This window comes from Cygnus olor, chromosome 2 (assembly GCF_009769625.2).
Source record: "Cygnus olor isolate bCygOlo1 chromosome 2, bCygOlo1.pri.v2, whole genome shotgun sequence".
In the NCBI taxonomy this organism is placed as follows: Eukaryota; Metazoa; Chordata; class Aves; order Anseriformes; family Anatidae; genus Cygnus; species Cygnus olor.
In genome coordinates this window covers 118,944,798-118,969,649 of record NC_049170.1, presented here as the reverse complement: position 1 = coordinate 118,969,649, position 24,852 = coordinate 118,944,798, and the positions used below count along the sequence as shown (strand labels likewise).

Here is a 24,852-nt window from a genome sequence, read left to right as displayed (position 1 = left end):
GTGGATGTATTTTATGGAACAAGAGTAAGGAACATCTAAATGGTAATTCTAGCGGCAGTGTATGTATTGGAAGTTGTATACTTGTCTTTCCCAGGCTGGAAAAAGCTTATGTTCCGTCTAGAATTTGACTTGACTTTCTATTCCAACTTAGGTTCTGTTACTGAAATTCAGAACAAACTTAGCCCACAGAACAGTCATCTGCTGCTAGAAGGCCTCGTTGCTTAGATAATTTGTTTGTCCCTTGGACTGTCTTAAGAGTTATTTTGTCTCTGGTTAGTCTTTTCAATGAACTGACTCTTAAACAGCCTTTTATATGAAAAAATACTTTTTGATTTATGTACTTGAGTAGTTAATCTCCAGCTGCTGGAGCAATGGAAAGCTGCTTTGTTAAATTCAAAAACTATTTTTCTCTGTGGAAGCTGGGTTTTGTAGCATAAGCATATATAACTATGGTCAGTAGGTGGCATTATGTAATAAGGGTACTCATATAGAACATTTGGAGCCTCTTTAATCTTTCAGTATGATTCTGTCCAGTAGCTTGTCCTTTACAGCATTTTCTTGCATTTGATTTTTTTCCAAATTTTCTCAATTAATAGTGTAGCTTTTTAAAACATAGTTACATCAAAATTCACTTCTACAAACTAGATTCATAGAAGTGTTAGTCTTCTGTTAGTTCTGTTAACCATAGCCAACACACAGATTTTCAGATGGCTTTCTTGTTTCTGGGATTGTTCTGCTTCTCATAAAGTTAATGAGAAAAGAACTTTAATTAAAAGGGGGAGAGTTATCCATATTGTCAGTGTCATATTTTGTACTTTTATATCCCTTCCACTTATTGACATTAGGGAAATCTTATTTTGTTTTTTGGGGGGATTTATCATGCTTCTAGGTCTTCTCAGCTGTTAATTACCCCACCGACTGCCACCTTTCCCTGTTGACTATTTGAATTTAAGTCTAAAGTGTTAAATATTCTTTCTTGTTTTGTTTTTTTTTTTTTTTTTTGATTTAGAAATAGTCACTGTGAAAATCAACGAAAGAACTAGCGTACCTGTTTATTTTCAGGGCTCTTCTTAGTTTACCTGTGGTGCTCATGTCAACCCTTCCCTTTTCTCAGGGCTAAAAAGGCAAGAACTTGTTGGTACAATTGATTACTTTACATCTTGGATTTCTCCAACGTTTATTGTTTCCTTGCTTTTTTTATTTTACTGTAGTTTTTCTTAACTAGCTGTTGTAGTTTAACCCCAGCAGGCAGCTCAGTGCCATACAGCTGCTTGCTCACTCTCCCCAGGTGGGATGGGGGAGAGAACCAGAAAGGTATCTCTGGATACCCAGTGCCCTGAGCTGGTGGAAGGGGATGGGGAGCAGGATGTGGCCTTCGCTATTCATGAGGAAATGGTTGGCGACCTGCTACGGAGCTTGGATGTGCGCAAGTCGATGGGGCTGGATGGGATGCACCCGAGGGTACTGAAAGAACTGGCGGAGGAGCTGGCCGAGCCGCTTTCCATCATTTATCGGCAGTCCTGGCTATCGGGGGAGGTCCCAGTTGACTGGCGGCTAGCCAATGTGACGCCCATCTATAAGAAGGGCCGGAGGGCAGACCCGGGGAACTATAGGCCTGTCAGTTTGACCTCAGTGCCAGGAAAGCTCATGGAGCAGATTGTCTTGAGGGTCATCACGCGGCACTTGCAGGGCAACCAGGCGATCAGGCCCAGTCAGCATGGGTTTATGAAAGGCAGGTCCTGCTTGACGAACCTGATCTCCTTCTATGACCAAGTGATGCGCTTGGTGGATGAGGGAAAGGCTGTGGATGTGGTTTACCTTGACCTCAGTAAGGCTTTTGACACCGTTCCCCACAGCATTCTCCTCAAGAAACTGGCTGCTCGGGGCTTGGACTGGCGTACGCTTCGCTGGGTTAAAAACTGGCTGGATAGCCGGGCCCAGAGAGTTGTGGTGAATGGAGTCAAATCTGGTTGGAGGCTGGTCACTAGTGGTGTCCCCCAGGGCTCGGTACTGGGGCCAGTCCTCTTTAATATCTTTATCGATGATCTGGATGAGGGCGTCCAGTGCACCCTCAGTAAGTTTGCAGATGACACCAAGCTAAGTGCGTGTGTCGATCTGCTCAAGGAAAGGAAGGCTCTGCAGGAGGATCTGGATAGGCTGGACCGATGGGCTGAGGTCAACTGTATGAAGTTCAACAAGGCCAAGTGCCGGGTCCTGCACCTGGGGCGCAACAACCCCAAGCAGAGCTACAGGCTGGGAGATGAGTGGTTGGAAAGCTGCCTGGCCGAGAAGGACCTGGGAGTATTGGTTGATAGTCAGCTGAATATGAGCCAGCAGTGTGCTCAGGTGGCCAAGAAGGCCGACAGCATCCTGGCCTGTATAAGAAGCAGTGTGGCCAGCAGGTCTAGGGAAGTGATTGTGCCCCTGTACTCGGCTCTGGTGAGGCCGCACCTTGAGTACTGTGTTCAGTTTTGGGCCCCTCGCTACAGGAAGGACATGGATGCGCTCGAGCGAGTCCAGAGAAGGGCGACCAAGCTGGTGAGGGGTCTGGAGAACAAGTCTTACGAGGAGCGGCTGAGGGAGCTGGGCTTGTTCAGCCTGGAGAAGAGGAGGCTCAGGGGCGACCTTATCGCTCTCTACAGTTACCTTAAAGGAGGCTGTAGAGAGGTGGGGGTTGGGCTGTTCTCCCACGTGTCTGGTGACAGGACGAGGGGGAATGGGCAAAAGTTGCGACGGGAGTTTCAGGTTGGATGTTAGGAAGTACTTCTTTACCGAAAGGGTTATTAAGCATTGGAATGGGCTGCCCAGGGAAGTGGTTGAGTTGCCATCCCTGGAGGTCTTTAAAAGACGTTTAGATGTAGAGCTTAGCGATATGGTTTAGTGGAGTACTTAGTGTTAGGTCGGAGGTTGGACTAGATGATCTTGAGGTCTCTTCCAACCTAGAAATCTGTGTCTGTAAAAATGTGAGAAATCATGAGTTGAAATAAAGACAGTTTACTGGGTAAAGCAAAAGCCATGTGCACAGGCAGAGCCAAACCAGGAGTTCATTTGCTGCTTCCCATCAGCAGGCAGGTGTTCAGCCCCTTCCAGGAGATCAGGGCTCATCACAATGGTTTCTTGGGAAGACGAACACCATCACTCTGAACATCCCCCCCTTTCTCCTTCTTTACCCCAGCTTTTATTGCTGGGCATGACACTCTGTGGTATGGGACATCCCTCTGGCCAGCCTGGGCCAGCTGCCTTGGCTGTGTCTCCTCCTAGCTTATGGTGCACCCCCAGCCTCCTCACTGGCAGGGCAGCACCAGGAGCTGGAAAGGCCTTGGCTCTGTGTGAGCACTGCTCTGCAACAGCTAAAACATCGGTCTGTTATCACTACTAGTCTCATAAAAAAAATCCAAACCACAGCATTATGCAAGCCTCTACTAACTCTATCCCAGCCAAAACAATGACATTGTTTTTTTTTCTAGTATGCTGAGAATTTTATTTCTGATCTGCATGCTATGAGAATTTTAGTTTGAAATTTATTTTAAAGATGGATTCACAGATACAGAAACCTCAAAAGACATTCAAACTATTCAAACTCAAAAAATAGCCTTTTGGAACTGAGAGTAAAGCTGGAAGGAATTTCCTAGCTCAATGCATCCAGTTTTGTGTAATTGCAAGCTCCATACCACGTGGCCAATTTAAAAAGCTTACTGAGATGCAATTTAAAAGCAATTATTTTCTTGATTTCTCTGTACGTGTTACAGTTTTATACAATCTGATTGTCCTAAAATGTATAAACATCCTTTCATCTCAGATCTGCATGTATTCTTGTCTAGTTCAAATCTATTTTCTCATGCCTAATCCTGTCTTTGATTTTGGTACTTGGCAATTCCCTAATGATTAGCACAGCATGTTCAATGTCTTTGTCTTCCATAGCTAAACAATTCAAGTTCTTTTGGTGAGACTCCTCATCTCGATCATCTCTAACAATTCTTCTCACCTTTTCTAGTTTCCATTCACTTGGGCTGAATAAGACAGGCAGTTAAAACGCTGGCAACCTGCTTTTGTTTGCCAAAAGGTCCTCCCTCATTCAATGCGGAAGTTGCACAGAGTTCAGTAACTGCATAGCTCTTCAGTATTCTCTTCCATCTGCTGTGTGCATCTTTCATTTTCTTTTCGTTACACTTAACCTACTTTTATGATACTTTACTTTCTGATTTCTGTGCTTTTCTCACTAGGATACAAATACTTATTGCAGGCTTTGCAAATAAGCTTTATAGTATTTGATGTCAAGACCTGTTCGCTTTCAATATTAAACCAGCAATGACAGTAATTTCATTTGTTACCTTGTATATGTAATTCTGTATGGCTTACTGTTCTCATTGACTTCAACATCAGAAAGAAACACTTAGAACTAATGTCTGTTTTTTATTTCTTTATTAAGAAAACAAAGGGTTAATAAACAAGCTTATGGAAGTACAAATGTAGTGTCCGCTGTGTTCAAGCAATGTGTCAGATGCAACATGGAAGTGGACAAAATCAATGAGCAAAATCATAGGTGAAGAACCACACTGCCTCCAGCAGTATTTTGTCTCACCTGTTGCATGTGACGAAGGAGACAATGGCCCGGCACAGTAGTTCTTATGTCAGGATGCTTCCCTGTCCCTGCCTTTGCTGCATCTTCTGCGTATGTCTACATATGCTACCTTCTGTAATCACCAATCTAAGACATGTCTAAGATGGTCCAACTTTCTTGTTTTGCCCCCTGACCCTTTTACGGGGTTGCCTGTTGTCATCCACAACATAACAAGTAATTCCTTGCCCTGCCCAATCTCCAACTTGCAAATAAATGTCTGGCTGCACGTTTCCATTCTTGTTGTCTTGCTGAAGCTGCTTTCTCTCCCTACTTCCTCTTGTTCCACTGGCTCATCAGAAACAAGAGTTTAGAGCAAGTGTTCACAATTGGAGAGACTTGTCAGCACTCCCCACCATGATGCATATGGATAAACTAGAGACCCTATTGCTTTATGGCAAGTGTTTTGTTACCCTTGACTTAGCTACTTCAGCTTTTAAAATATTTTCATATCTTTCTGGATTACTGAAGAGAAGTCAGTGGGGAGAATTTCCATTCATGAAACTTCTTCCACCCTCACGTATGGTATTGATAGGATGTTTGCCAACAAAACTTTCTATTTGGTTGTTATGCAAAGCCAGTGCCCTTTACAGGAATAAAAGAAGAAAAATGTATTACTGATAGTGTTTGCAGTATTCTCAGCTCTACAATTGGTAAAATGGACAACTGTTTCAGAGAGTCTGTGTTGTGGTCTAGATTCCACAGAAAATCCTGGTCATAATGCTCTTTTGTCCTTCTCTCTTTCATTGCGTTTTCTTACACTGTAGAGACCCAGGGCAAATTCCTAATTCCTGCCCCATAATAGGAAAGTTAATACTTCTGAGTAAAAACAATTATAAGAATTTTAACATATTGCAAAAGCACTTAATGTTCCTCAGGTTATTTTTTTTAATGGTTCAGTATTTGACTTTTCAGAAGATACTTGTGAGGAACAGTCTTATACAAGTAGACAATGGAAGAGCTAATGACAGACAATTACATCCTGGAATAATGAAGGCTAAGTGAAAATTGATGCTTCTAATAAGGAGTATCAGGCATCCTTAATTGTCACTGCATGTACTTATTTTGCTGTGTTTTGAAGGTTATACATTCCATACTGCATAAAGATGTTCAATAATTTGTCTTAGGTAGGACTTGCATGGCTGACAATTTAGTGACAATTATGATGTACTTCCTAATTGGCAGATAATGAATGAAGATGATGTTTAACTTTGTACATAGATTCATCCTAGGAAGGAGGGGGAAAAATTATTTTCATATATGAATTTAATTGTTTAAGAGGTAGATTCTTTCGCCCACAGGAATAATACTGGATATGCTATAATGTTAAGTCTTGGATATGCCAGAATTTAAAAAGCTGTTTGCAGGAATTAGAATGATGGTTGATTGCATTAGAATTAGTATCTACTTCTTTCTGCTGTATTAAATTTAAAATCTTTCACTTGTGCTGGTTAGTTGTGGGAAGTTCTTAAAAGGTTGTGTTGGTAATGTTTGGAGATTAAAATCTCAGCTGAGATTTATTTGGTATTGGATTAGAGAATGGAAGTAATGTGAGCTTGACACTTGATTTCTCTATGTAGGATTCTGTTATACCCTTTAATAGTTACAGGAATTTTATTAAAAGTCTTGCATGCTTACAGAGAAGATGATTACTTCAGTGCTTTTTGATTGTTACAAAGCTTGTGTAACAAACGTATCTTTTCTCCTATAGGGATTTTTGGCTAATCAGAAGAGAGCTGAGAACTTGAAAGATCCTTCTGTGCTGCCTGACTTGTGTTTGAGTCATGCAAATCAGCTGATGATTATGTTAACTAATCACAGAAAACTGTTAGATATTAAACAGAAATGCACCACTGCCAAACAGGAGCTTGCAAATAATCTTCAAGTCAGACTAAAGTAAGTTACAACTTCTCAACTTGGCACTGCAAATTCCACTTGCATTGATATTCTTAAAAGAAAAAGTGTCATAAGGAAATCTTCAGTAATGCACAGAGGCTTTTCTCAATGGAAGAGAAAATAAAAGTTGGATCAGTTGAGGTTGTTTATCAACTCATCTGTAAGTATGAAACAAAATATTACTTAAGCTGTAAGAAAAAATCTCTTAATGACCTTCATATCAATAAAACAATATTCTTGAACCAACAATCCCCTCTCCTGTCATCAACCTTGAAAGCCATCAATATCTTATTTAAAATCTGGCAATTATATTGATATTTTCAAAAGAGTGTAATAAATATAAGTAAAACATTCTTCAGTAGCTTGTGATCATATCAAAGCAAGAAAGCATGACATTAGTTTATTTACCTGCAGTTAATGAAAAATAATTACATCTACTGACAGTGTCATTTTTTCATGTAAGTGTCATTGCCTATGCCATAGAAGGCAGTAAGTAGTCTGTATTGCTAAACGTAAAAAGTGTTCTTTCCGCTATTAAACCTAATCCTTAAGCTTTATTTAATGTTATGTCAGATACATAGGGAAAGTGTACAGACTTATAATCCTTTCTGAAGAAATGATATGTTTATACTAGCTGTTAATAATTAAGCAACATTAGTGAAGGGTATAGAGGGCAAGATGTATGAGTAGTGGCTGAGGTCCCTTGGTTTGTTCAGCCCGGAGCAGAGCAGGCTGAGGGGAGGCCTCATGGCGGCCTGCAGCTCCCTCACAAGGGGAGCGGAGGGGCAGGCACTGAGCTCTGCTCTCTGGGGACAGCGACAGGACCCGAGGGAACGGCATGGAGCTGGGACAGGGGAGGATCAGGCTGGGTGTTAGGGAAAGGTTCTGCACCCAGAGGGTGGTCGGGCACTGGGGCAGGCTCCCCAAGGCAGTGGTCACAGCACTGAGCCTGTTCGAGTCCGAGAAGCATTTGGACAATGCTCTCAGACACATGGTCTGATTTTGGGGTGGTCCTGTGTGGAGCCAGGTGCTGGGACCTGATGATCCTTGTGGGTCCCTTCCAACTCAGGATATTTTGTAGTTCTATGAACACTGATGCTGTTAAACTTGCACACTGGATTGGTTATCCATCAAGAAGATTTTTTTTCTTCTTGACGAGATTACAGTTTGTATGAAAAAATGTAGTTTAAGGATGCAGGATAAAGTAAAGCAGAATCAGCAGTGCAGTAATGACAGATTCTGTGTTTGTAAGATGAATTATTGCTAGAGAAATCAGAATAGGAATTTGTCTCTCTTCAGTGCCCATGCACCTACTCTTACCCTTCTGAAAAGATGTGTTTTGTGTTTTTTCACCATTTTTCAAAAGCAGCGAGGGTTAGTATGTAGAAGTTAGCTTACCATAAACATCCCTTTGATTTCCTATATGCTGAAGTACTGGTGTAGCTATGCACCTAATTCACAAGTTACTAGAGGAAAAGAATTGCATCCCTTTGGAAGGAGAAAGTGAGGCACAGAGAATGAATGCAAGGAGGATAGATCTTGAGAAGAATAAAGCATAGATTTAAAAAAAAAAGAAAAAAAACCACAACTTTTGTATGTCAAACCAAAGGTGGTTCTAGATTGTCTTTAGCAGCAGCTAGTAGCAAATGACTGTAACAGGAATGAGGAAAATACATATTTTCCTCTAAGAATATTTATGTATAGAAGTAGTTCTTCTGGGTTTAACTGCTGGTTAATTACTTTAACTACTTCTTTTGAATCCACGAACTCTTCCTGGCTTTCGTAAGTTCAGCCGTGCAACTCTTTTGTGGAAAAAGTCCTTCCTTTGTGCTTGAACTGGCCACTTGTTGGCTTTGTGTAATGCTCTCTGTTTATTTGTTGCTACTCATTACTGTGAGAAGGTTAAAAGTGTATGTTTGTCTTCTCTGTTAGTATATGTTCCTCCTAGTTTAATGTTGACTTCATTGTATTTGTCACTTTTACTTCACTTCTGTCAACAAAAAGATTTTTTGTTACTGCAGGGGTGCTATGACTTCTTTGGAAAAGTTGCTGTAATGTTTCCACTGAGACACCAGGTTATCACCTTTTTAGTAGTTAAGCTGTGATTTAATTATTTTTGTGTCTGTGTTTGAAATTGCTATATTGACCAAGGAATACACACGTATATTTTCAATAAGATAATTGGACGTGTGGTTACATAAAATGAAAATTTGTATGTTAGCAGGGCAGTTATTTGTAGTGAGCAAGTAGATGGTGTGAACTTCCTAGGCAGTCTTTCGATCTTCTCTTTCACGGTATCCCCACCCCTGATATTTCTGGCTAATGCTTTTCCATATTTTTAAGATTTATGAACAAAGACTAGTGTCGTCTTTGCTCTGGATGTACCAACTTCTTTGTAAATTCTTCTAGAGAAAATTACATTATTTTAAAGTTATGTATGCTAAGAGTATTACTTACCAAAAACAATACCTTAACTTCAATGTTGGTGAGTGTTAATTTGAACGTTTATGTGGATTTTTTACTCTGAGAAGTTAATAGAGAAGACAACTGCTGAATTCTGAATTACGTGGTACTTCCAGATGGCCTGTTGTTGACCTGTGTAAAATAATATTGTTTAGCTGATCCAAAGATGTTGCTAATTTTGGATAAATTAAAATGCAGAAGAGATGACTAAGTTGCTGTCTTCTGAAGTGTAACCTGCTTTTGTAGGTGGTGTTGTTTTGTAATGCTTCATGCTGACCAAGACGGAGAGAAACTGCAAGCTTTGCTTCGTCTTCTAACAGAGCTTCTAGAAAGGGTCAAGGTTGTAGAGGCTCTCAGCACTGTTCCTCAAATGTACTGTCTAGCTGTCGTTGAGGTTGTAAGGAGAAAAATGTTCATAAAACACTACAGGGAGGTAAGTAAATACAAAGGTTTGGTCTTGACAGTTTGTCAATGTATAAATTAACTACTAACTATGCATTTTCCTTTCTGCAGTGGGCGGGTGCTTTAATAAAAGATGGGAAACACCTATATGAAGCTGAAAGAGCAAAAAGAGAATCTTTTGGTAAACTGTTCAGTAAGTACTTTCTCTTCTGTGAAATCAGAGCTATGGTTTAGTATGACTTTTGTCTTTAAAGGTAGTTAAAATATTTTCATTATGTTGTAATTTAAATACCTGCACGTTGTTTTTTGTCCCTTAAATAGAGAACATACGGTGTGCCAGGAGGTCCTATTATGAACAAATTTTGCTACTAAGTCATGTTATGATTTAATCTATTTCATATAGTTTATCCAAAATACTGTGAAAGTTCTAATTAGTTTAATGCTTCTGAAAGAAAAAAAATTCCTAATTACTACACTTGAATGGAGTTTCTTCTTGAACATGTTCTACAAGCTTTACTATTCCATTAAATAACACTTGTGAAACCATTACCGAATATTTGGGTATTGGTACAGTTTCATCGATATTTCTTCAGGAAAGACAAAAACTAAAGTTGCACGTGTATAACACTTCACCAGAGGTTTAAAAAAAAAAATAGGAGAAACTGGATTTTTTCTACTAAATCTGCATCCTATGTTCTAAATGAACTACTAAAATAAGAAAATTGAGTAAAAGGTTATCAAAATTTTGGAAAGGAGATTTGCAAGATTACGAAGAAGAAAATTTGAAAAACGACTTGAGGATTTTAAGAGATAAGCACTAAGGGAACAATCTCAAATGGAGTGCAAAGTTGTATTTTTCGTGGTGGGTTTTGCATGAAATTCCATGCAAAAAGTTCCACTTTCTGTTAAGAAATAGCATAGTTGGTAATACCTTCAAATTTGGTTCAGTTGTTAAAGTGTTTCTCTTGGGGCATTGTTTGTATGTTGCATTTATTTCTTTTAAATAACCACTTTTTTTCTTTGCCCAGGGAAGTCTTTTCTAAGGAATCGCTTGTTCAGAGGACTTGATTCCTGGCCTCCATCATTTTGTGTATGTACTCAGCATCTTTGTTTCTTTCATGTTTGTAAACAGTACTTCTGTAAATTAAACTAGGCTTAATTCATGCTGTATGCCTGTCACATTGCTGACACAAAAGAAACAACTAGAAACTAGTATTTTTTGCTATTTAAAGTGACCTGTATTAACACTGGTTCCTAACTTGCGTTGCGGTGGGAGAGGAAATGTCAGTTTGATACTCCGTTTTAAGAAGGAGCCTCTGGAATTGAATAAAAAAAAAAGCTGTTGATCGGAAAGCAGAGGCCAGGAGGGATAATTTGCCTATCTAATCCAATATTTTGAATAATACAGCCATAAAATTAACCATGCTGCAAAAGCAAGTAAAAGGTTTTCGTGTTTTCCTGTAATTACTAGATGAGTGGAACAGAGTTTTCATCTCTTCATTGGTTGATAACGTGATGGTGAAAAATTGTAGCTATAATCAAGTATTGTCTATTAAATTTAATTTCGCACAGACTGGTTAATTCAAGTAAGATCTATCTCTGTGATTCTAATGTTGCCATCTTATTTTGCCTTGTTTACCCTTTGCAGCTTCTCTTTTGCATAATTTTTTTTGAAAAGATGCTGGCAAGAAATAAAAATGCTACTTTTCCATTATTTTAAATACTGAACTGGATTAATACTTAAATATCTGTTTAGCAGCACAATAAGTAAATTTTCAGTGCCATCTCTTAGCCCTTATCTACTTAAATCATTAATGTTTACAAAGCTTGGTAATAGGGAGGAAGTACTGATGCCAGAGGCACTATGGATAATGACTGTAAATGTAAATTAACTTTTTAGGGTTGTATGGGTGAGGGTGTAGCCACAGTCTCCTTAAAAAGATAACGAATTCTTTTGAGAGATCAGTTTGTTAAACTTCTCCATTATGAATTAGGCTCCTTTTTTGAATCATTCCTTAGTCATCTTGATATCACCTTTATAACAATATAAACTAATTTCTCCTTAATACAGACACGAAAACCTCGCAGGTTTGACAGTGAGCTTCCAGATATCTCATTAAGTGACTTGCAGTTTTTGCAGTCATTTTGTCCTTCAGAAGTACAGCCATTACTCAGGTAAACTTTAAACTTTTAAACCTTTTAAACTTTGTACAATATGGAGGTAGCTTCCCTTTCTGTCGTGCTTCCACCTCCAATTTATTTTGCATAAGGAACAGACCAGGATATTTTTGTTAAACTGATATTCGTAAGCAATGCTCTTTTGCTGACTTAGTGCAGATATATATTACTTATATTCTTATACACAAGCTCAGATGACCTGAACACACGTATGCCCTATGTATTCTGTATGGAAATGTAAAGGATGTTGGACATTGCTCTGGTTAGTGAGCTTTCAATTCATGTGTCTTAAACCTGTAAAAATTGGGCAAGCACAAAATAGGAGCAAGTCCTCTATAAGGTCCTGTCTAGGAAGAGGTCTATCTGTATCACTGTAATCAGATGCTACAGGTATCTGCATTCTCCGTTCTAACAAACGTCGCTGTATTTAGAGATTTTCTCAATTTCATTTTTCTAGCTCTAAGGCCACAACCCCACAAAGGATTGATAATATAAAAAGGAGTTGCTCCACTGTCATTTGTCAGGTTCATCAACAGTACCAACCTGCAACCTGTTATTGGTCCACAGTGCAGGAGCTGAATTGACTGCATTTTTCACCTTTATGTTGTACTGGTGTTCTTTTTAATTCAGAAGTCCTGGAAATCCTCCTGGTGCTATGGCTGCTGACATTAACAATAAGTATAGTGAGTTTAGTTTGCTTGAGAGTGAATTTGCCATAGATTGCAATGCAACTGATAAACCATTCTAATTTCCTTATGTTAAGTTTGCATCTCAGTCACTGTGGAGATAAAATGCAAACTATCATGATATGTATTGCTGATATTTACTGTGAATTTTACAACCTTCATAGGAAGTTCAGACTGAGTTCAGGAAGAATTTTGTTTTTCTGTTGTCGGGAAATCATCAGTAACTAAACTGTTGTGGGTTACTGATGTAATGATAGAGCTTTCCACTTGATGGCAATAGAGGTGGAATTATGTCATGTTCACTCTGTTTCGTGTTTACGTTTGGCGATTTTGATGACAGTGGAGGACTTATAACTTGAGTGGGCTGAGTTGCCCCACATGTTGGTACACTCTGAGCTTCAGAACAAACTTCAGAGCAGTGCTTTGTCTGGTATTTTCATTTAACATCTAAAAAGAAAACAATCAGCAAACTAGCAAGCTGAAACTTAGCACGGAATCCTTACCTATCATCACCCTGAGCTGCATAATTAAAATGACGTTTCTAGTATATATACTATTATCTAGTATATAATATTTTGATTAGAGAATGCAAAATACAGTGAAATATAATCTGCTTTTATTATGTTGTTAGTCTAAATTAAGTTCAGCTTCATGACTTCAGTGGAGTAATTCCAGACAAATATTCTGGAAGTACAGGCTCTCAAGAAAAATGGAATAAATATTACTTTTCTGGAGGTTTAGGAAACTTGCAATTGAAATCTTACAGTGCAAAACTTGCAATATGATCACAACACATTATTCAGCCTTTTAATTTAGGCTACTTATCATTGAGAAAGCATAATTGAGAATTAATTGTTGCTTCAAAGGAAGAGCTGGATTGGAGAAAATCCAAGAGAATAATCGAGTCATAAGTGCTTCAATTACAAATCTAATCATCATCAATTCTCTTCTGTTAGTGTTGTTGTAACTCTAGGTACTAGTGGTAAATCTTTTTCTCAGAAGGAAAGACTCTGATATATTACTTCCCCATTACTGTGTTTATTATTATTTAGTCCTTAAGAGCTCTTGAGTTCTTATTTTAAAGCATAAATACCAGGTGTTTTTGTGGATTTTCCATGTGAAATAGATGAAACGAAGAAAATATAAACTTTATACAGAGGGAAGCTTAGCCTTATTGGAATATCTATATAACGCTTTAATATATTTGAATATTAGATGTAACAATAAGGGGAAAAAAGTTAATCTTGTACTGTTTTTAAGGGTTCCCATACTTTGCGACTTCGAACCTCTTCACCAGCATGTACGTGCTCTACATAACCTGGTAAAAGCAGCACAGAGTTTGGATGAAATGTCACAAACCATTACAGACCTGCTGAATGAACAAAAGGTATGTGCTTTTTTTACCAAGAAAATAGAATATTGGAAGAGTTGTGTATCTTCATAATAGTGTTTTAACTGAAAAAAACTTTGTTGTTCCAGACATGAAGATTAGGTTATCTCACAACTGCATAGTAATTGTTTCTTTTCTGATGAGTAAAATGAGCCTATTTAGAAAGCAGTCTAAAGATATTAAACGTTTATCAGATGTTTATATTTTACAGAATTTTTAAAGTTAGGAAAATAAATTAGAGAGTCTAATAGAATGATTCTGAATATTTTTCTGCCTTTGTGAGTTTCTGTGTGTGCAGTGTATATATTTTGCCTATGTTGCTTTAGCTTGTATTTTAGTTTGTTCTCCCTCTAGATACTTGCATTGATTTTTTTTTTAAGTCTTCCTGCCACAAACAGGTAAGGGAGAATTCAGGACCTTGATTGATTGTCCACATTAATCTGCATATTGGTGTGTCATCTACTCCTTTTGTTGCAGTCCTGTTTCTTGGGGAAGGGAAGTAATATGTGCAGTTCTTTGAGTATAGAAGAAATAGATGGGAAAAATTTCTTCCTCATTTCACTCTACTGTTCAGCAGATACTTTGCCCTAGAAACTCTATTCCTGTCAATCACTTTTGATTCTACACATTCTGCCTCTTTCATAGTATGCCAAATGGAGTCTTTTTAGCTTGTGACTGTAACCTGTCCTGTTGACTTCAAGCAAAAGTTCAAACATAGCTTAAAGTTGACTGCTTCAGATTGGGCTTCTCTAGTAGTTGTAGTACAGAATTTTTGCAGGACTCCATGCTATCTACAGTATGAATGTTCAGATACATTTTGATGCTGACTAGAAGCAATTTTTGTAACTGTCTTTGTACTGAGCATGTCCTAGTTCCACTGAAATTTGAGGTATACTCTTCAAATAGGTTGTTACTGTTTTATCCTCAAGATCATGTGCATGTTCAATTTTGAATTAGAAAATTCCTGCTTAAACTACATGCATGAAGTCCTCTGTCTTTTTACTCCTTTGAAACTTGAACAAGATATTTACTGGAAGTCTTTGTATAAAATGAGATCTGGGCTATTCTTTGTTCCGAAATATAAAAATGGCGTGCTATTTGTCAACTTAGCTCTTTTCTCTTTATGAAAGTTGCTTTCTTTATGAACAGCCATTATGAACAAGAGAATTAGGGCCCGATTGCTGTATTAGACAATGGGATGGCTGGGAGTAGTGTAACTTCTGTGAAGTCTGGGATTTTTCTGAATATACTCTTCTACCATGCCACGCTATGGTATGTAGAAGTCCACCCCCATCTTGGAGCATACTGAAATTTATCTTGTAAGAAACCAAGGCAGTGACAGGGGTTCTAGGGAATTCTTAATATCACTGAAGCTTGCAGTGTCAGGATAGTGTGAAATAAATCAAAAGAGTAACTTTTAATCCAAGATATACATAACAGTAGAACAAGAAACAGGAAAGGTGCCTTGTTCAGTCTTGATCATAGAATCATAGAATTGTTAAGGTTGGAAAAGACCTCTAAGATATCTGATCCAACTGTCCCGCTAAACCATGTCCCTAAGCACCATGTCCAACATTTCATGTCACCCCCAGGGATGGTGACTCTACCACCTCTCTGGGCAACCCATTCCAATGCCTGACTACTACTCCTGAGAAGAAATGTCTCCTAATTTCCAATCTGAACCTTCCCTGGCACAACTTGAGGCCATTCCCTCTAGTCCTATCACTAGTTACATGTGAGAAGAGGCCAACCCCCAGCTCCCCACAACTTCCTTTCAGGTAGTTGTAGAGAGCAATGAGGTCTCCCCTGAGCCTCCTCTTCTCCAGACTAAACAACCACAATTCCCTCAGCCGCTCTTCATAGCACTTGTGTTCCAGGCCCTTCACCACTGTCATAGCCCTTCTCCGGACACATTCCAGGGCCTTGATGTCCGTCTTGTAGTGAGGGGCCCAAAACTGTACATAGTGCTTGAGGTGCGGCCGCAACAGAGCAGAGTACAAGGGGATGATCACCTCCCTGGGCATGCAGGCTACGCTACTCCTGATACAAGCCAGGATGCCATTGGCCTTCTTGGCCACCTGGGCCAAGGTGCTCGTGTTCAAGCGAGCATCAGTCAGTACCCCCAGATCCTTTTCCTCTGCAGAGCTTTCAAGCCACTCTGGCTCAAGCCGTAGTGCTGCATGGGATTGTTGTGGCCAAAGTGCAGGACCCGGCACTTAGCCATGTTGAACTTCATCCCATTGTCCTCTGCCCATCCATCCGTCCTGTCCAGGTCCCTTTGCAGGGCCTTCCTACCCGCTCCGGCAGCTCGATACTTCCTCCCAACTTGGTGTCGTCTGCAAATTTACTGAGGGTGCACTCAATTCCCTCATCCAAGTCAACAATAAAGATATTAAAGAGGATGGGCCCCAACACCAACCCCTGGGGAACACCACTGGTGACCGGTTGCCAGCTGGATTTCACTCCATTCACCAGCACTCTTTGGGCCCGGCCGTCCAGACAGTTTCTAACCAAGGAAAGTGTGCACCTGTCCATGCCACGGGCTGCCAGCTTCTCCCGGAGCATACTGTGGGACCGTGTCAAAGGCCTTGCTGAAGTCTAGGTAGACTACGTCAACAGGCTTTCCCTTATCTACCAGGTTGGTTACTTGGTCATAGAAGGGATGGTTTCTATTGCTCTGAAAGTCCACCTAAATATTGCTTCAGACTTGTTTATCTGAGAAATTTGTATCTGTATCAGGCTTTACAAAAAATGCTTGCCAAATCAGGAGAATGTTCTATCCACTTTTTTTTTGCTGTTCTTTGATCGGTTTGGATTCTTGGCTGACTCAAAAATGTGAAATGCCTAGACAGATTTGGATAATTCTCTCTTCCCTTTAAGTAAATTAAATTACACAGAGTTGGGCAACTCGTGATGTCATCTTGAAAATGCCCATCTCTGTATGTCATTTCAATGATTCATTTGAACATCTTTTTAACTGAAGCAAATAGGTCTGAAGAGATTTTTCTTTGTCAGTGTTCTTGTTGTCACCTGATAGAAGATTGGGCCCTTTCTCTTTGTCACTTCGTTTTGCAAATGTTCTAGCAGTATTTTTTGTTTTGCTTTAAATCATAGAACATATAATCAAAGAAAGGCTTGGGTTGGAAAGGACCTTAAAGATCATCTAGTTCCAACCCACCTGCCATGGGCAGGGATGCCACCCACTAGATCAGGTTGCCCTGGGCCCCATCCAACCCAGTCTTGAATATCTTCAGAGATGGGGCATCCACAGCTTCTCTTGGCAACCTGTTCTAAGTGCCTCACCACCCTCTGAATGAAGAATTTCCTTCTAACCTCTAATCTAAATCTCCCCTCTTCTAGTTTAAAACCGTTTCCCTTTGTCCAATCATTATCAGCCCGAGCAAAAAGTTGCTCTCTATCTTTTTTATAAATCCTCTTTAAGTACTGAAACCCCCCTTTAAGTAGTGAAAGGTCTCGGTGCGGTCACCCCAGAGCCTTCTCTTCTGTAGGCTGAACATCCCCAGCCCTCTCAGCCTTTCTTCAGAGGTGCTTCAGCCCTCTGATCGTCCTCATGGCCCTCCTCTGGACCTGCTCTAACAGATCTACATCCCTCTTTGCATATGCTCTTTTGTTTTTATTTAAAATGATTGAGATAATATGAAAGTGACCTCTTATTGTCAGTATTGCTAGGTATTTCTAACCATGAGCCAGCAATGTGCCCTTGTGGCAAAGAAGGCCAGTGGTATCTTGGGCTGCATTTTGAAGAGTGTTGCCAGCAGGCCAAGGGAGGCGATCCTCCCCCTCTACTCAGCCATGGTGAGGCCACACCTGGAGCATTGTGTCCAGTTCTGGGCTCCCCAGTACAAGAGGGACATAGAACTGCTGGAGTGAGTCCAGAAGAGGGCTACAAAGATGATTAGAGGACTGGAACACCTGTCGTACGAGGACAGGCTCAAAGAACTGGGCCTGTTTAGCCTGGAAAAGAGAAGACTGAGGGGCAGACCTCATTAATGTATGTAAATATCCGAGGGGAGGGTGTCGAGCAGATGGAGCTGGTCTCTTTTCACTTGTGCCCAGCAACAGGATGAGAGGCAATGGGCACAGACTGAAGCACAGGAAGTTCCTGCTGATTACGAGGGGACACTTCTTTACTGTGAGGGTGACAGAGCACTGGGACAGGCTACCCAGAGAGGTGGTGGAGTCTCCTCTGGAGATATTCAAAACCCACCTGGGTGCTATCCTGCACAACGTCCTCTAGGTGATCCTGCTCAGCAGGGGCATTGGACTAGATGATCTTCAGAGGTCCCTTCCAACCCTGCCCATTCTGTCATTCTGTGAATTTACACAATATAATTTGCAGGATAAATACATGTTTAATAATAATCCTGAATATTACTATTTTTCATGGTTTGTGAACTGTGAGATATCTTCCCAGAATGTTGATGATTGTGCAGACTCTGAATGTCGCTCATGTAGCCCATATAGTATTTGCCCTAGGAGGCCCACTTGACCCCAGCCTCCATTTCCACACAGGTAGCAGCAGAAGCCTGGTTCTTCAAGTTGGACTGTGATAGTTTTCCAGGCTTACTGATAGTGCATCAGTTCAGCTTTTTCTGCGTCAGGCAGGAGTTCAGCTTCTGTGGTTGATGCAGGAGGATCGTCTTTTGATAGCTGCTTTAGGCAGAAGAGGAAATCTGTCTGCAGCTAAGTGAACAAAGAGCAAGTCAGAGGGAATCCAGTAACTGATCGGGGATGCTAGTAATATATATTTTAAGTGTCCCATTAATTCTTATCAGTCCAGCTTTGATGACATGGATAGTATGCATCTTTATCTGAGGTTTCTTTTTTTTAGTATTACATCAAAGTATTTAAAGAATGTTGTTTGGTTTTGTTTAATTTGTTGCTATTTTGAAATGTGTTTTTCTTTGCAATGCTTACTGCTCTTTCTGTTTCATTTAATGGTCTCACACAGGTTGGTGTGTCCTTTCATTTCTATAATACAAAGTTCAATCTGATTAGTGATTGGGTTAAAGATACCTAGGAGAAAGTTAAGATGTCCATAGGAGTGAGGTAAGAGGATTAAGGTGTCTTCTCCATGGTTAGTAGGTAATTAACATGTGCAATCCTGTGGTGTTAAAAGGTCCTAATGTAAGAGAAGGCTTTTCAAATGAGATTAGGTATCTATCGTTTGTTCTAGTTGAGTTCAAAATCCATTGCTGTTTATAATCCTTCAAAGAGTTGCACAATTCCTTGCCTATGATTTTATCTACTGATATAACTAGAACAAGGCATGTAATCCAGTAACACCTCAGAGCATTAAAATTACTTCCGATCTCTAGTTTTCCTTGTTTGCTCTGGACTTTTTCTTTGTTGTCACAGAAATTACAGCATATGACATATGCATGCATTACTGCGTATACTTTGTAAATGGACTACATAGCGGACATCAAGTTTTCAGGGAAATAAGCAGCAGTAAACAAAGTCTTCCGTCTAGTTTTAGTTCCTCAAAATGTGAGGTTTTACTCTTCACTAGGAAATAATCTAGTAATTCAACCAGAGTTCCACCCTAGTTCACAGCAGCCACTGCAAAGACATTGAATTTGTTACAGCCTTGTTTCAGTTTCCCTCAGAACTGTATAAAAAAAAATCAAGTTCACTTCAGAGTATTTCTCTACGCAGTGAAAAGTTGTGGTTTATTTTCCTCTTCTTTATGCTGTATTCTTACTCTACACCTTCTAGTATGATCCCCCAGGAGTGCCAAAAATTGATACCATCTTTTGCAAAGGCATGTAGCTTTCTGTAGGGTTTTCTAATATTCAGTCTTCAAAGTCATTTTTTTATGTGCTTGTTTACATCTGTGATGCTAGCTTTTATTACTGTTAAAGCTCTGGTTTATCAATATTAAATGCTTGTCAGTTAAAGCATGTGGTTTGAGTCCAGGCATTTATCAACATATAGAGTATCTTTCAACATTTCTTTTTCTCAATTTTCTTAGATAAACAGCAAGCTGAAATTAATCACAAGGGAAATGTGTTGAAATCTGGACTGACAGTATTTTTAAAAAAGGAATGGTTCCATTTATGTTTTTTCTCTTGTGTCCTGTATTCATTTTTGATGGCTAAAGACAGTATTTTGAATGAATAATATAAAGCTTTTTGCAGTGGGTTTTGATCATCAAATTTAAAAATCATTGTATGATTTACTTTCATAGAAATCATTGTATGATTTACTTTCATAGAAATGAAAAGGCTAATGGAGGTAAGGTATACATGCAAGTCTGCTGTTTGGGTGAGTGTCACAACTGGAAATAAGTTATTCCTAAATCTTAGTTTAGAAATCTTAGTTTAGTATTCATTTCTTACTCATATTAGTCATGTTACATCTCCATGAAGAAAACGTATACCTAATACAGAGAAGGATAAGGTCCCTTTTTGGGTAGCAGCTATTTGTAAAAAGATTGAGAAAACAAACAAACAAAAAAATAGGTATTTATGCAACAGCAGTCTGGTGTCTGCCACTTTTGTCTGGTTTTGGGGTTCTGTTGCTGACCATTTATTTCCCTGCTCTACTAAGTCATGTCATTTAAGTAGCTGAGTTAAACAGATAACAAAAGTTTCTTCAGTAAAAATTAATGTCCTAGAGAAGACTAGACACACTATTTAAATGCATGGAGACAGCAGGTATATTTTGGAAACGAGGCATGCACAGGATCATTAGCTGGAGGAGGTTGTTGGCTTTTTGGAACTGAGCATCATTCTGAAAGATGTCCTTCAACTGAATTCACTTAAAGTATATTTTCCATGGCAGTATAGAAAAGCATTTACACTTCTGAAATGTACTGTAGCACCTGTCTTTGAAATTGCTTCAGATTTTTCAAACACTGTACATGAACTTATACTTCACAGTAGAGTTTGCAGAATTTGAACTCTTAATTCTCATAGTGCTGAACAAGAGGTAATAGTGATGAGATTTAAACATGTTATCTAATCTCAATTAATTGGAAAATTGATGTGAGGTAATTTTTAGCCTTTTAAATATCAAAAGCACTGTGATCAGAGTTTTTTCAGAAATAATTCCACAATGGTGAAGAAGCTTGCATAATATTTGTGCTGGGTTACAAACTGCTGTTATTCAGGGGTGATTGTGGAGAGGTATTCTAATCCTTAGCCTTTCAGTTGAAGACTGAGTTGTTTGGAGTTACAGAATCAGGTTTAGTGCTATCCGGCGTCTCTAGGCAAAATGGCAAACGTTGGTGTTGGAAGCAACATGGGGAAATAAATCCACTCCAACCGTAATGTCCTGACTTGTGAAAAGTAAGAATTTTGCCTTTAATACGAAGGTGCACTTTATTATATTAGTAGTCTTTTACACTTGCACTTACTGATCTCAGAAGCAGAACAATTCTCATTGCATGTTTTTGATACTTATGTTAGAAGACAACATTTTGTCTTGGTAAAGTTTGTGTAAATCTTTTTAATTTAATATTCATTAATAGTATCTGAATTAAACTAAATTTTAACGGCAGTATTAGCAAGAATAAAATAAAAATATCTTAAAATTATTAAGGAAAAACAATTTCAACAGATTGTTGGAAAACAAAGGGTGTCTGTTTCTGACTAGTTCCTTCATTTTTTCATCCAAAATTGTTTCAGACTTTTCAAACACAATTGTATGTGATTTATGTAGGATTTCTATATAGGTGGACATTTAATATTTGTTTGAGCAATTTTCAAATTTTTTAAGAAGTATCACTTGCAATTTCTGTAATTTTTAGTTAAATTGCAGTCTTAGTTATTTTGGATCCTTACAGATAAGGCTGACTTCTTCATTCTAGTTTTTCCTGGTAATTATTGATCAATCAAAAATATTTGTCAACACGTCTGCTAATCTCTTTAAATACTTTTTTGTGTTCTTTATATTCTAGGCCTCCAATAGTCAAGCATCGCCACAATCTGCTGCTACACCAAGGATGGAAAGTACAACAGGAACCACAGTTGCTACCTCTTCAAAAACTCCTCCATCGCTCAGTCTTCAGGGTCCCCTGTGTCCTCCTGTGTGTCCCCCAGCTCCGTTAGAGGAATTGTCACCAGACAGCATTGATGCTCATACATTTGATTTTGAAACTATTGCCCACCCGAACCTGGAGCAAGCTCTTAAACAAGGATCGTTAGACTTGGATTCATTAGCAGAAAGTCCAGAATCTGACTTTATGTCAGCGGTAAATGAATTTGTAATAGAAGAAAATCCAGTATCTCCTAATGTAATAAGTGATCCACAAAGTCCTGAAATGATGGTGGAATCTCTTTATTCTTCAGTTATCAATGCAATAGACAGTAGACGCATGCAAGACACAAATTCTTGTGTAAAGGACGTTTCAGTAGAAAATGCACCTCTCAGTGTTTGCATGGAGAAGTGTAGGGTTATTGCTCAAGATTCAAAGGTACATTTAAGAGGTATAAAAGAAGATCTTTGCCACTTTAGAACACTTGTACAAAGAGAACAGTGTGACTTTTCTAATTCTTTAAAATGCACTTCATTAGAAATAGTAAATACTATTGAGAAGGTAAAACTTTCACTTGAAAAAACACTAAAAGATAAACATCAAAAAGAACTACAGTCTTTGAAAAGTGAATATGAAACTAAAATTAATAAATTACTGGAGGATGGTGAAGAAAGCCAAAAAAAGATTACAAAGTTAAAAGGTGACTTGTTAGGCCTTGAGGAAGTACTTCAGAATAAAAACAATGAATTCGCAATGGTGAAAAATGAAAAAGAAGCTGTAGTTTGCCTTCAGAATGAAAAAGATCAGAAATTACATGAATTAGAATGCCAAATGGAGACACAAAATTGTGAAATTAAGAAACTGAGACAGTCACGTGAGATAGCTCTTGAAGACTTGAAAAAACTTCATATCGAAAATGATGAAAAACTACAACTCCTGAGGGCAGAAATGCAGAGTTCAGAACAAAGTCATTTAAAAGAACTGGAAAACAACCTACAAGCTAGACATTTACAGGAATTTGAGAAAGTGCTAGCTGAGCACAAGGACTGTTTAGATAAATTAAAAAAAGAGAACCAGCATAGACTTGAACAAATGCAGGAATCTCATGCAGCAGTTGTACAAGAGAAACAACAACAGGTAGAAGAGCTAAAACTGAAAGTTTCAGATCTGTCTGATTTGAGGTGCAAATTAGAAGTTGAACTTGCCCTGAAAGAAGCAGAAACTGATGAAATGAAGCTTCTCTTGGAAGAAAGCAGGAACCAGCAACAAGAGACCTTAAAATCTCAGATTGATAAGGAAACTGAAAGCTTAAAAAAAGAGATTGATAAATTAAACAGTAAGATACAGATCAGCAGTGATGAATATCAAGTGGGCTTGTCAGAACTGAGAACTCTAATGACAATTGAGAAAGATCAGTGCATTTCTGAGCTGGTAGACAGATATGAAGAAGAATCAAATTTGCTGAGAACTGAACTAAACAAAGTAACAGTTCTGCATCAAGAAACTTGTGAAGCAGAAAAAAGACTTTCAGAGCAAATAACAGAACTACAAAGTAAGTTAGAGTTGGAAGTGAATGCCTTAGAAAAGGAAAAAACAGAAAAAATGGCACTCTGTGAGCAGCAGGAAAAATATGAAGCTATTATCCATAAGCTTAAGGAAGAGAAAGAACTGTTAGTATCTAACCAAGAGCAAGACAGGCAGTTGCTCATTCAGAAGCTCAGTTCTGAAAAAGAGGATGCAGTGCAAACTGCTTGTAAAGAGTTTGAATTACAGAGAGAAGCTGCTGAAAAAGGGCTTTTGGAAAAAATACAACAACTTGAGATGCAAGTAAATCGGAGGTACTGTAAGAATTAAGTTGCTGTATTGTCTTAGTATTCTAAAGTAATTAATCTGGTATATTTGTGATGCATTATGCAGTAGGTAAAATTTCTACATGTTTGTAGTAGTGTTTGATTTTTTTATTCAGGTTTCAAGTTATTTCTGTTTTATAGGTAGTGATGTTCCTGTGTCTGCATTTAGTCTAAAAGACTGTAACATACTTTATACAGTATGATTTTCAGACAGCAATGAAGATTTTTTATTTCAGTCTTGTAATGCTTTGTTGAAGGAGCACTTCCACGGTTGCTTGAAATTCAGGATTTGATGGTCTCAGCCTCCTGTCCTGTCCTGTCCTTTGCTCTGGCACTAGCACTGTATGAGCTTGAAGTGGATGGCTTTTAGGCTAGTAACTTTCTTATATCGGTTAGTTGTACTCTCATGGTGATGCTAATGCTGCCATGGAAAAATGTGTGAGAATACATGGTCAACTGAAAACTGGACTTTAGCTGCCTTGTTTATACATTTAGGGTCCTCCATTTGAGCTTTATAATGAAACATTATTGGGCAACGTCCTTTTAAAGGACATCCTAACATAATTGGTTTTTGTTGTTAATTTTTGCAGTATTTTTCCAATTGGGGAAAAAAAATCCTTGCCATAAAAACCTCGTTACTTCTCCTGACTTCCCATTTCTAATCTACCTACTAGTTCATAATGCCTGTCAACTGAGTAGACATTTGTATATTGTATAATGGAAATACTAGACTTTTTCTATGCGACTGTGGCTTAGAAACAATATTCTAGTTTGAAATGCTAGAACTTGTTGTTAACCTTCCTGTAGAGTCTTGGAGCTCTGGAGATAATTCTTGTTTGTACAATACCCAATTGAAGCATTTTGTTCTAGGTATTATGATATATCAAGTATGTGAAATGTGAAAACTGTGATAAAATTAGCAGAATATACATAAAAAGAACAGTGCAGAATGCAAACACAAACTTAAGTTGGCATTCACCTTTTAAATATCAAGGTAATATTTTAAAAAAAAAATAAAAATGGGGAGAGTTTATGCAGAGAATCCAGTACACGGTTCACTTCTGTGGTGTAAAGAAATATAAACATCCGCTTCACTTGAAATATCCACTTCATCCCCATTACCTAAGGATTTTGATATGCTAATATCTGTGTTGTATTACTGTCTGTGTTTTGTGTGTCCATGTACTAAAAAGGTCAAAATGAGGGTGTGTTTCCTGAATTAAGATTCAGTGATCGGGATACAATTAAATTAAAACTTCTGTTTTTAAATGTTCTTTAAATTTAATGAAATACACTGAAATGAGGAGGAAAAAAATGAATACATCAAGCACTATGTTCTTTTCCTTTTGTTTGTATTGATGCATGTA

The 24,852-nt window shown here is 38.5% G+C and overlaps 1 protein-coding gene across 2 annotated transcripts in view; it reads left to right on the top strand.

The window, feature by feature from the left end:
• The window catches only part of RB1CC1 (RB1 inducible coiled-coil 1), a 78,066-nt gene that overhangs the window by 35,184 nt on the left and 18,030 nt on the right, over nt 1–24,852 (top strand). For both annotated transcript variants that reach the window (XM_040550422.1, XM_040550421.1), the window contains exons 9-15: nt 6,330–6,514; nt 9,224–9,410; nt 9,491–9,572; nt 10,408–10,469; nt 11,451–11,554; nt 13,504–13,630; nt 21,558–23,473. In XM_040550422.1, coding sequence (XP_040406356.1) covers nt 6,330–6,514; nt 9,224–9,410; nt 9,491–9,572; nt 10,408–10,469; nt 11,451–11,554; nt 13,504–13,630; nt 21,558–23,473 — 2,663 coding nt within the window. The remainder of the gene's footprint in view (nt 1–6,329; nt 6,515–9,223; nt 9,411–9,490; nt 9,573–10,407; nt 10,470–11,450; nt 11,555–13,503; nt 13,631–21,557; nt 23,474–24,852) is intronic.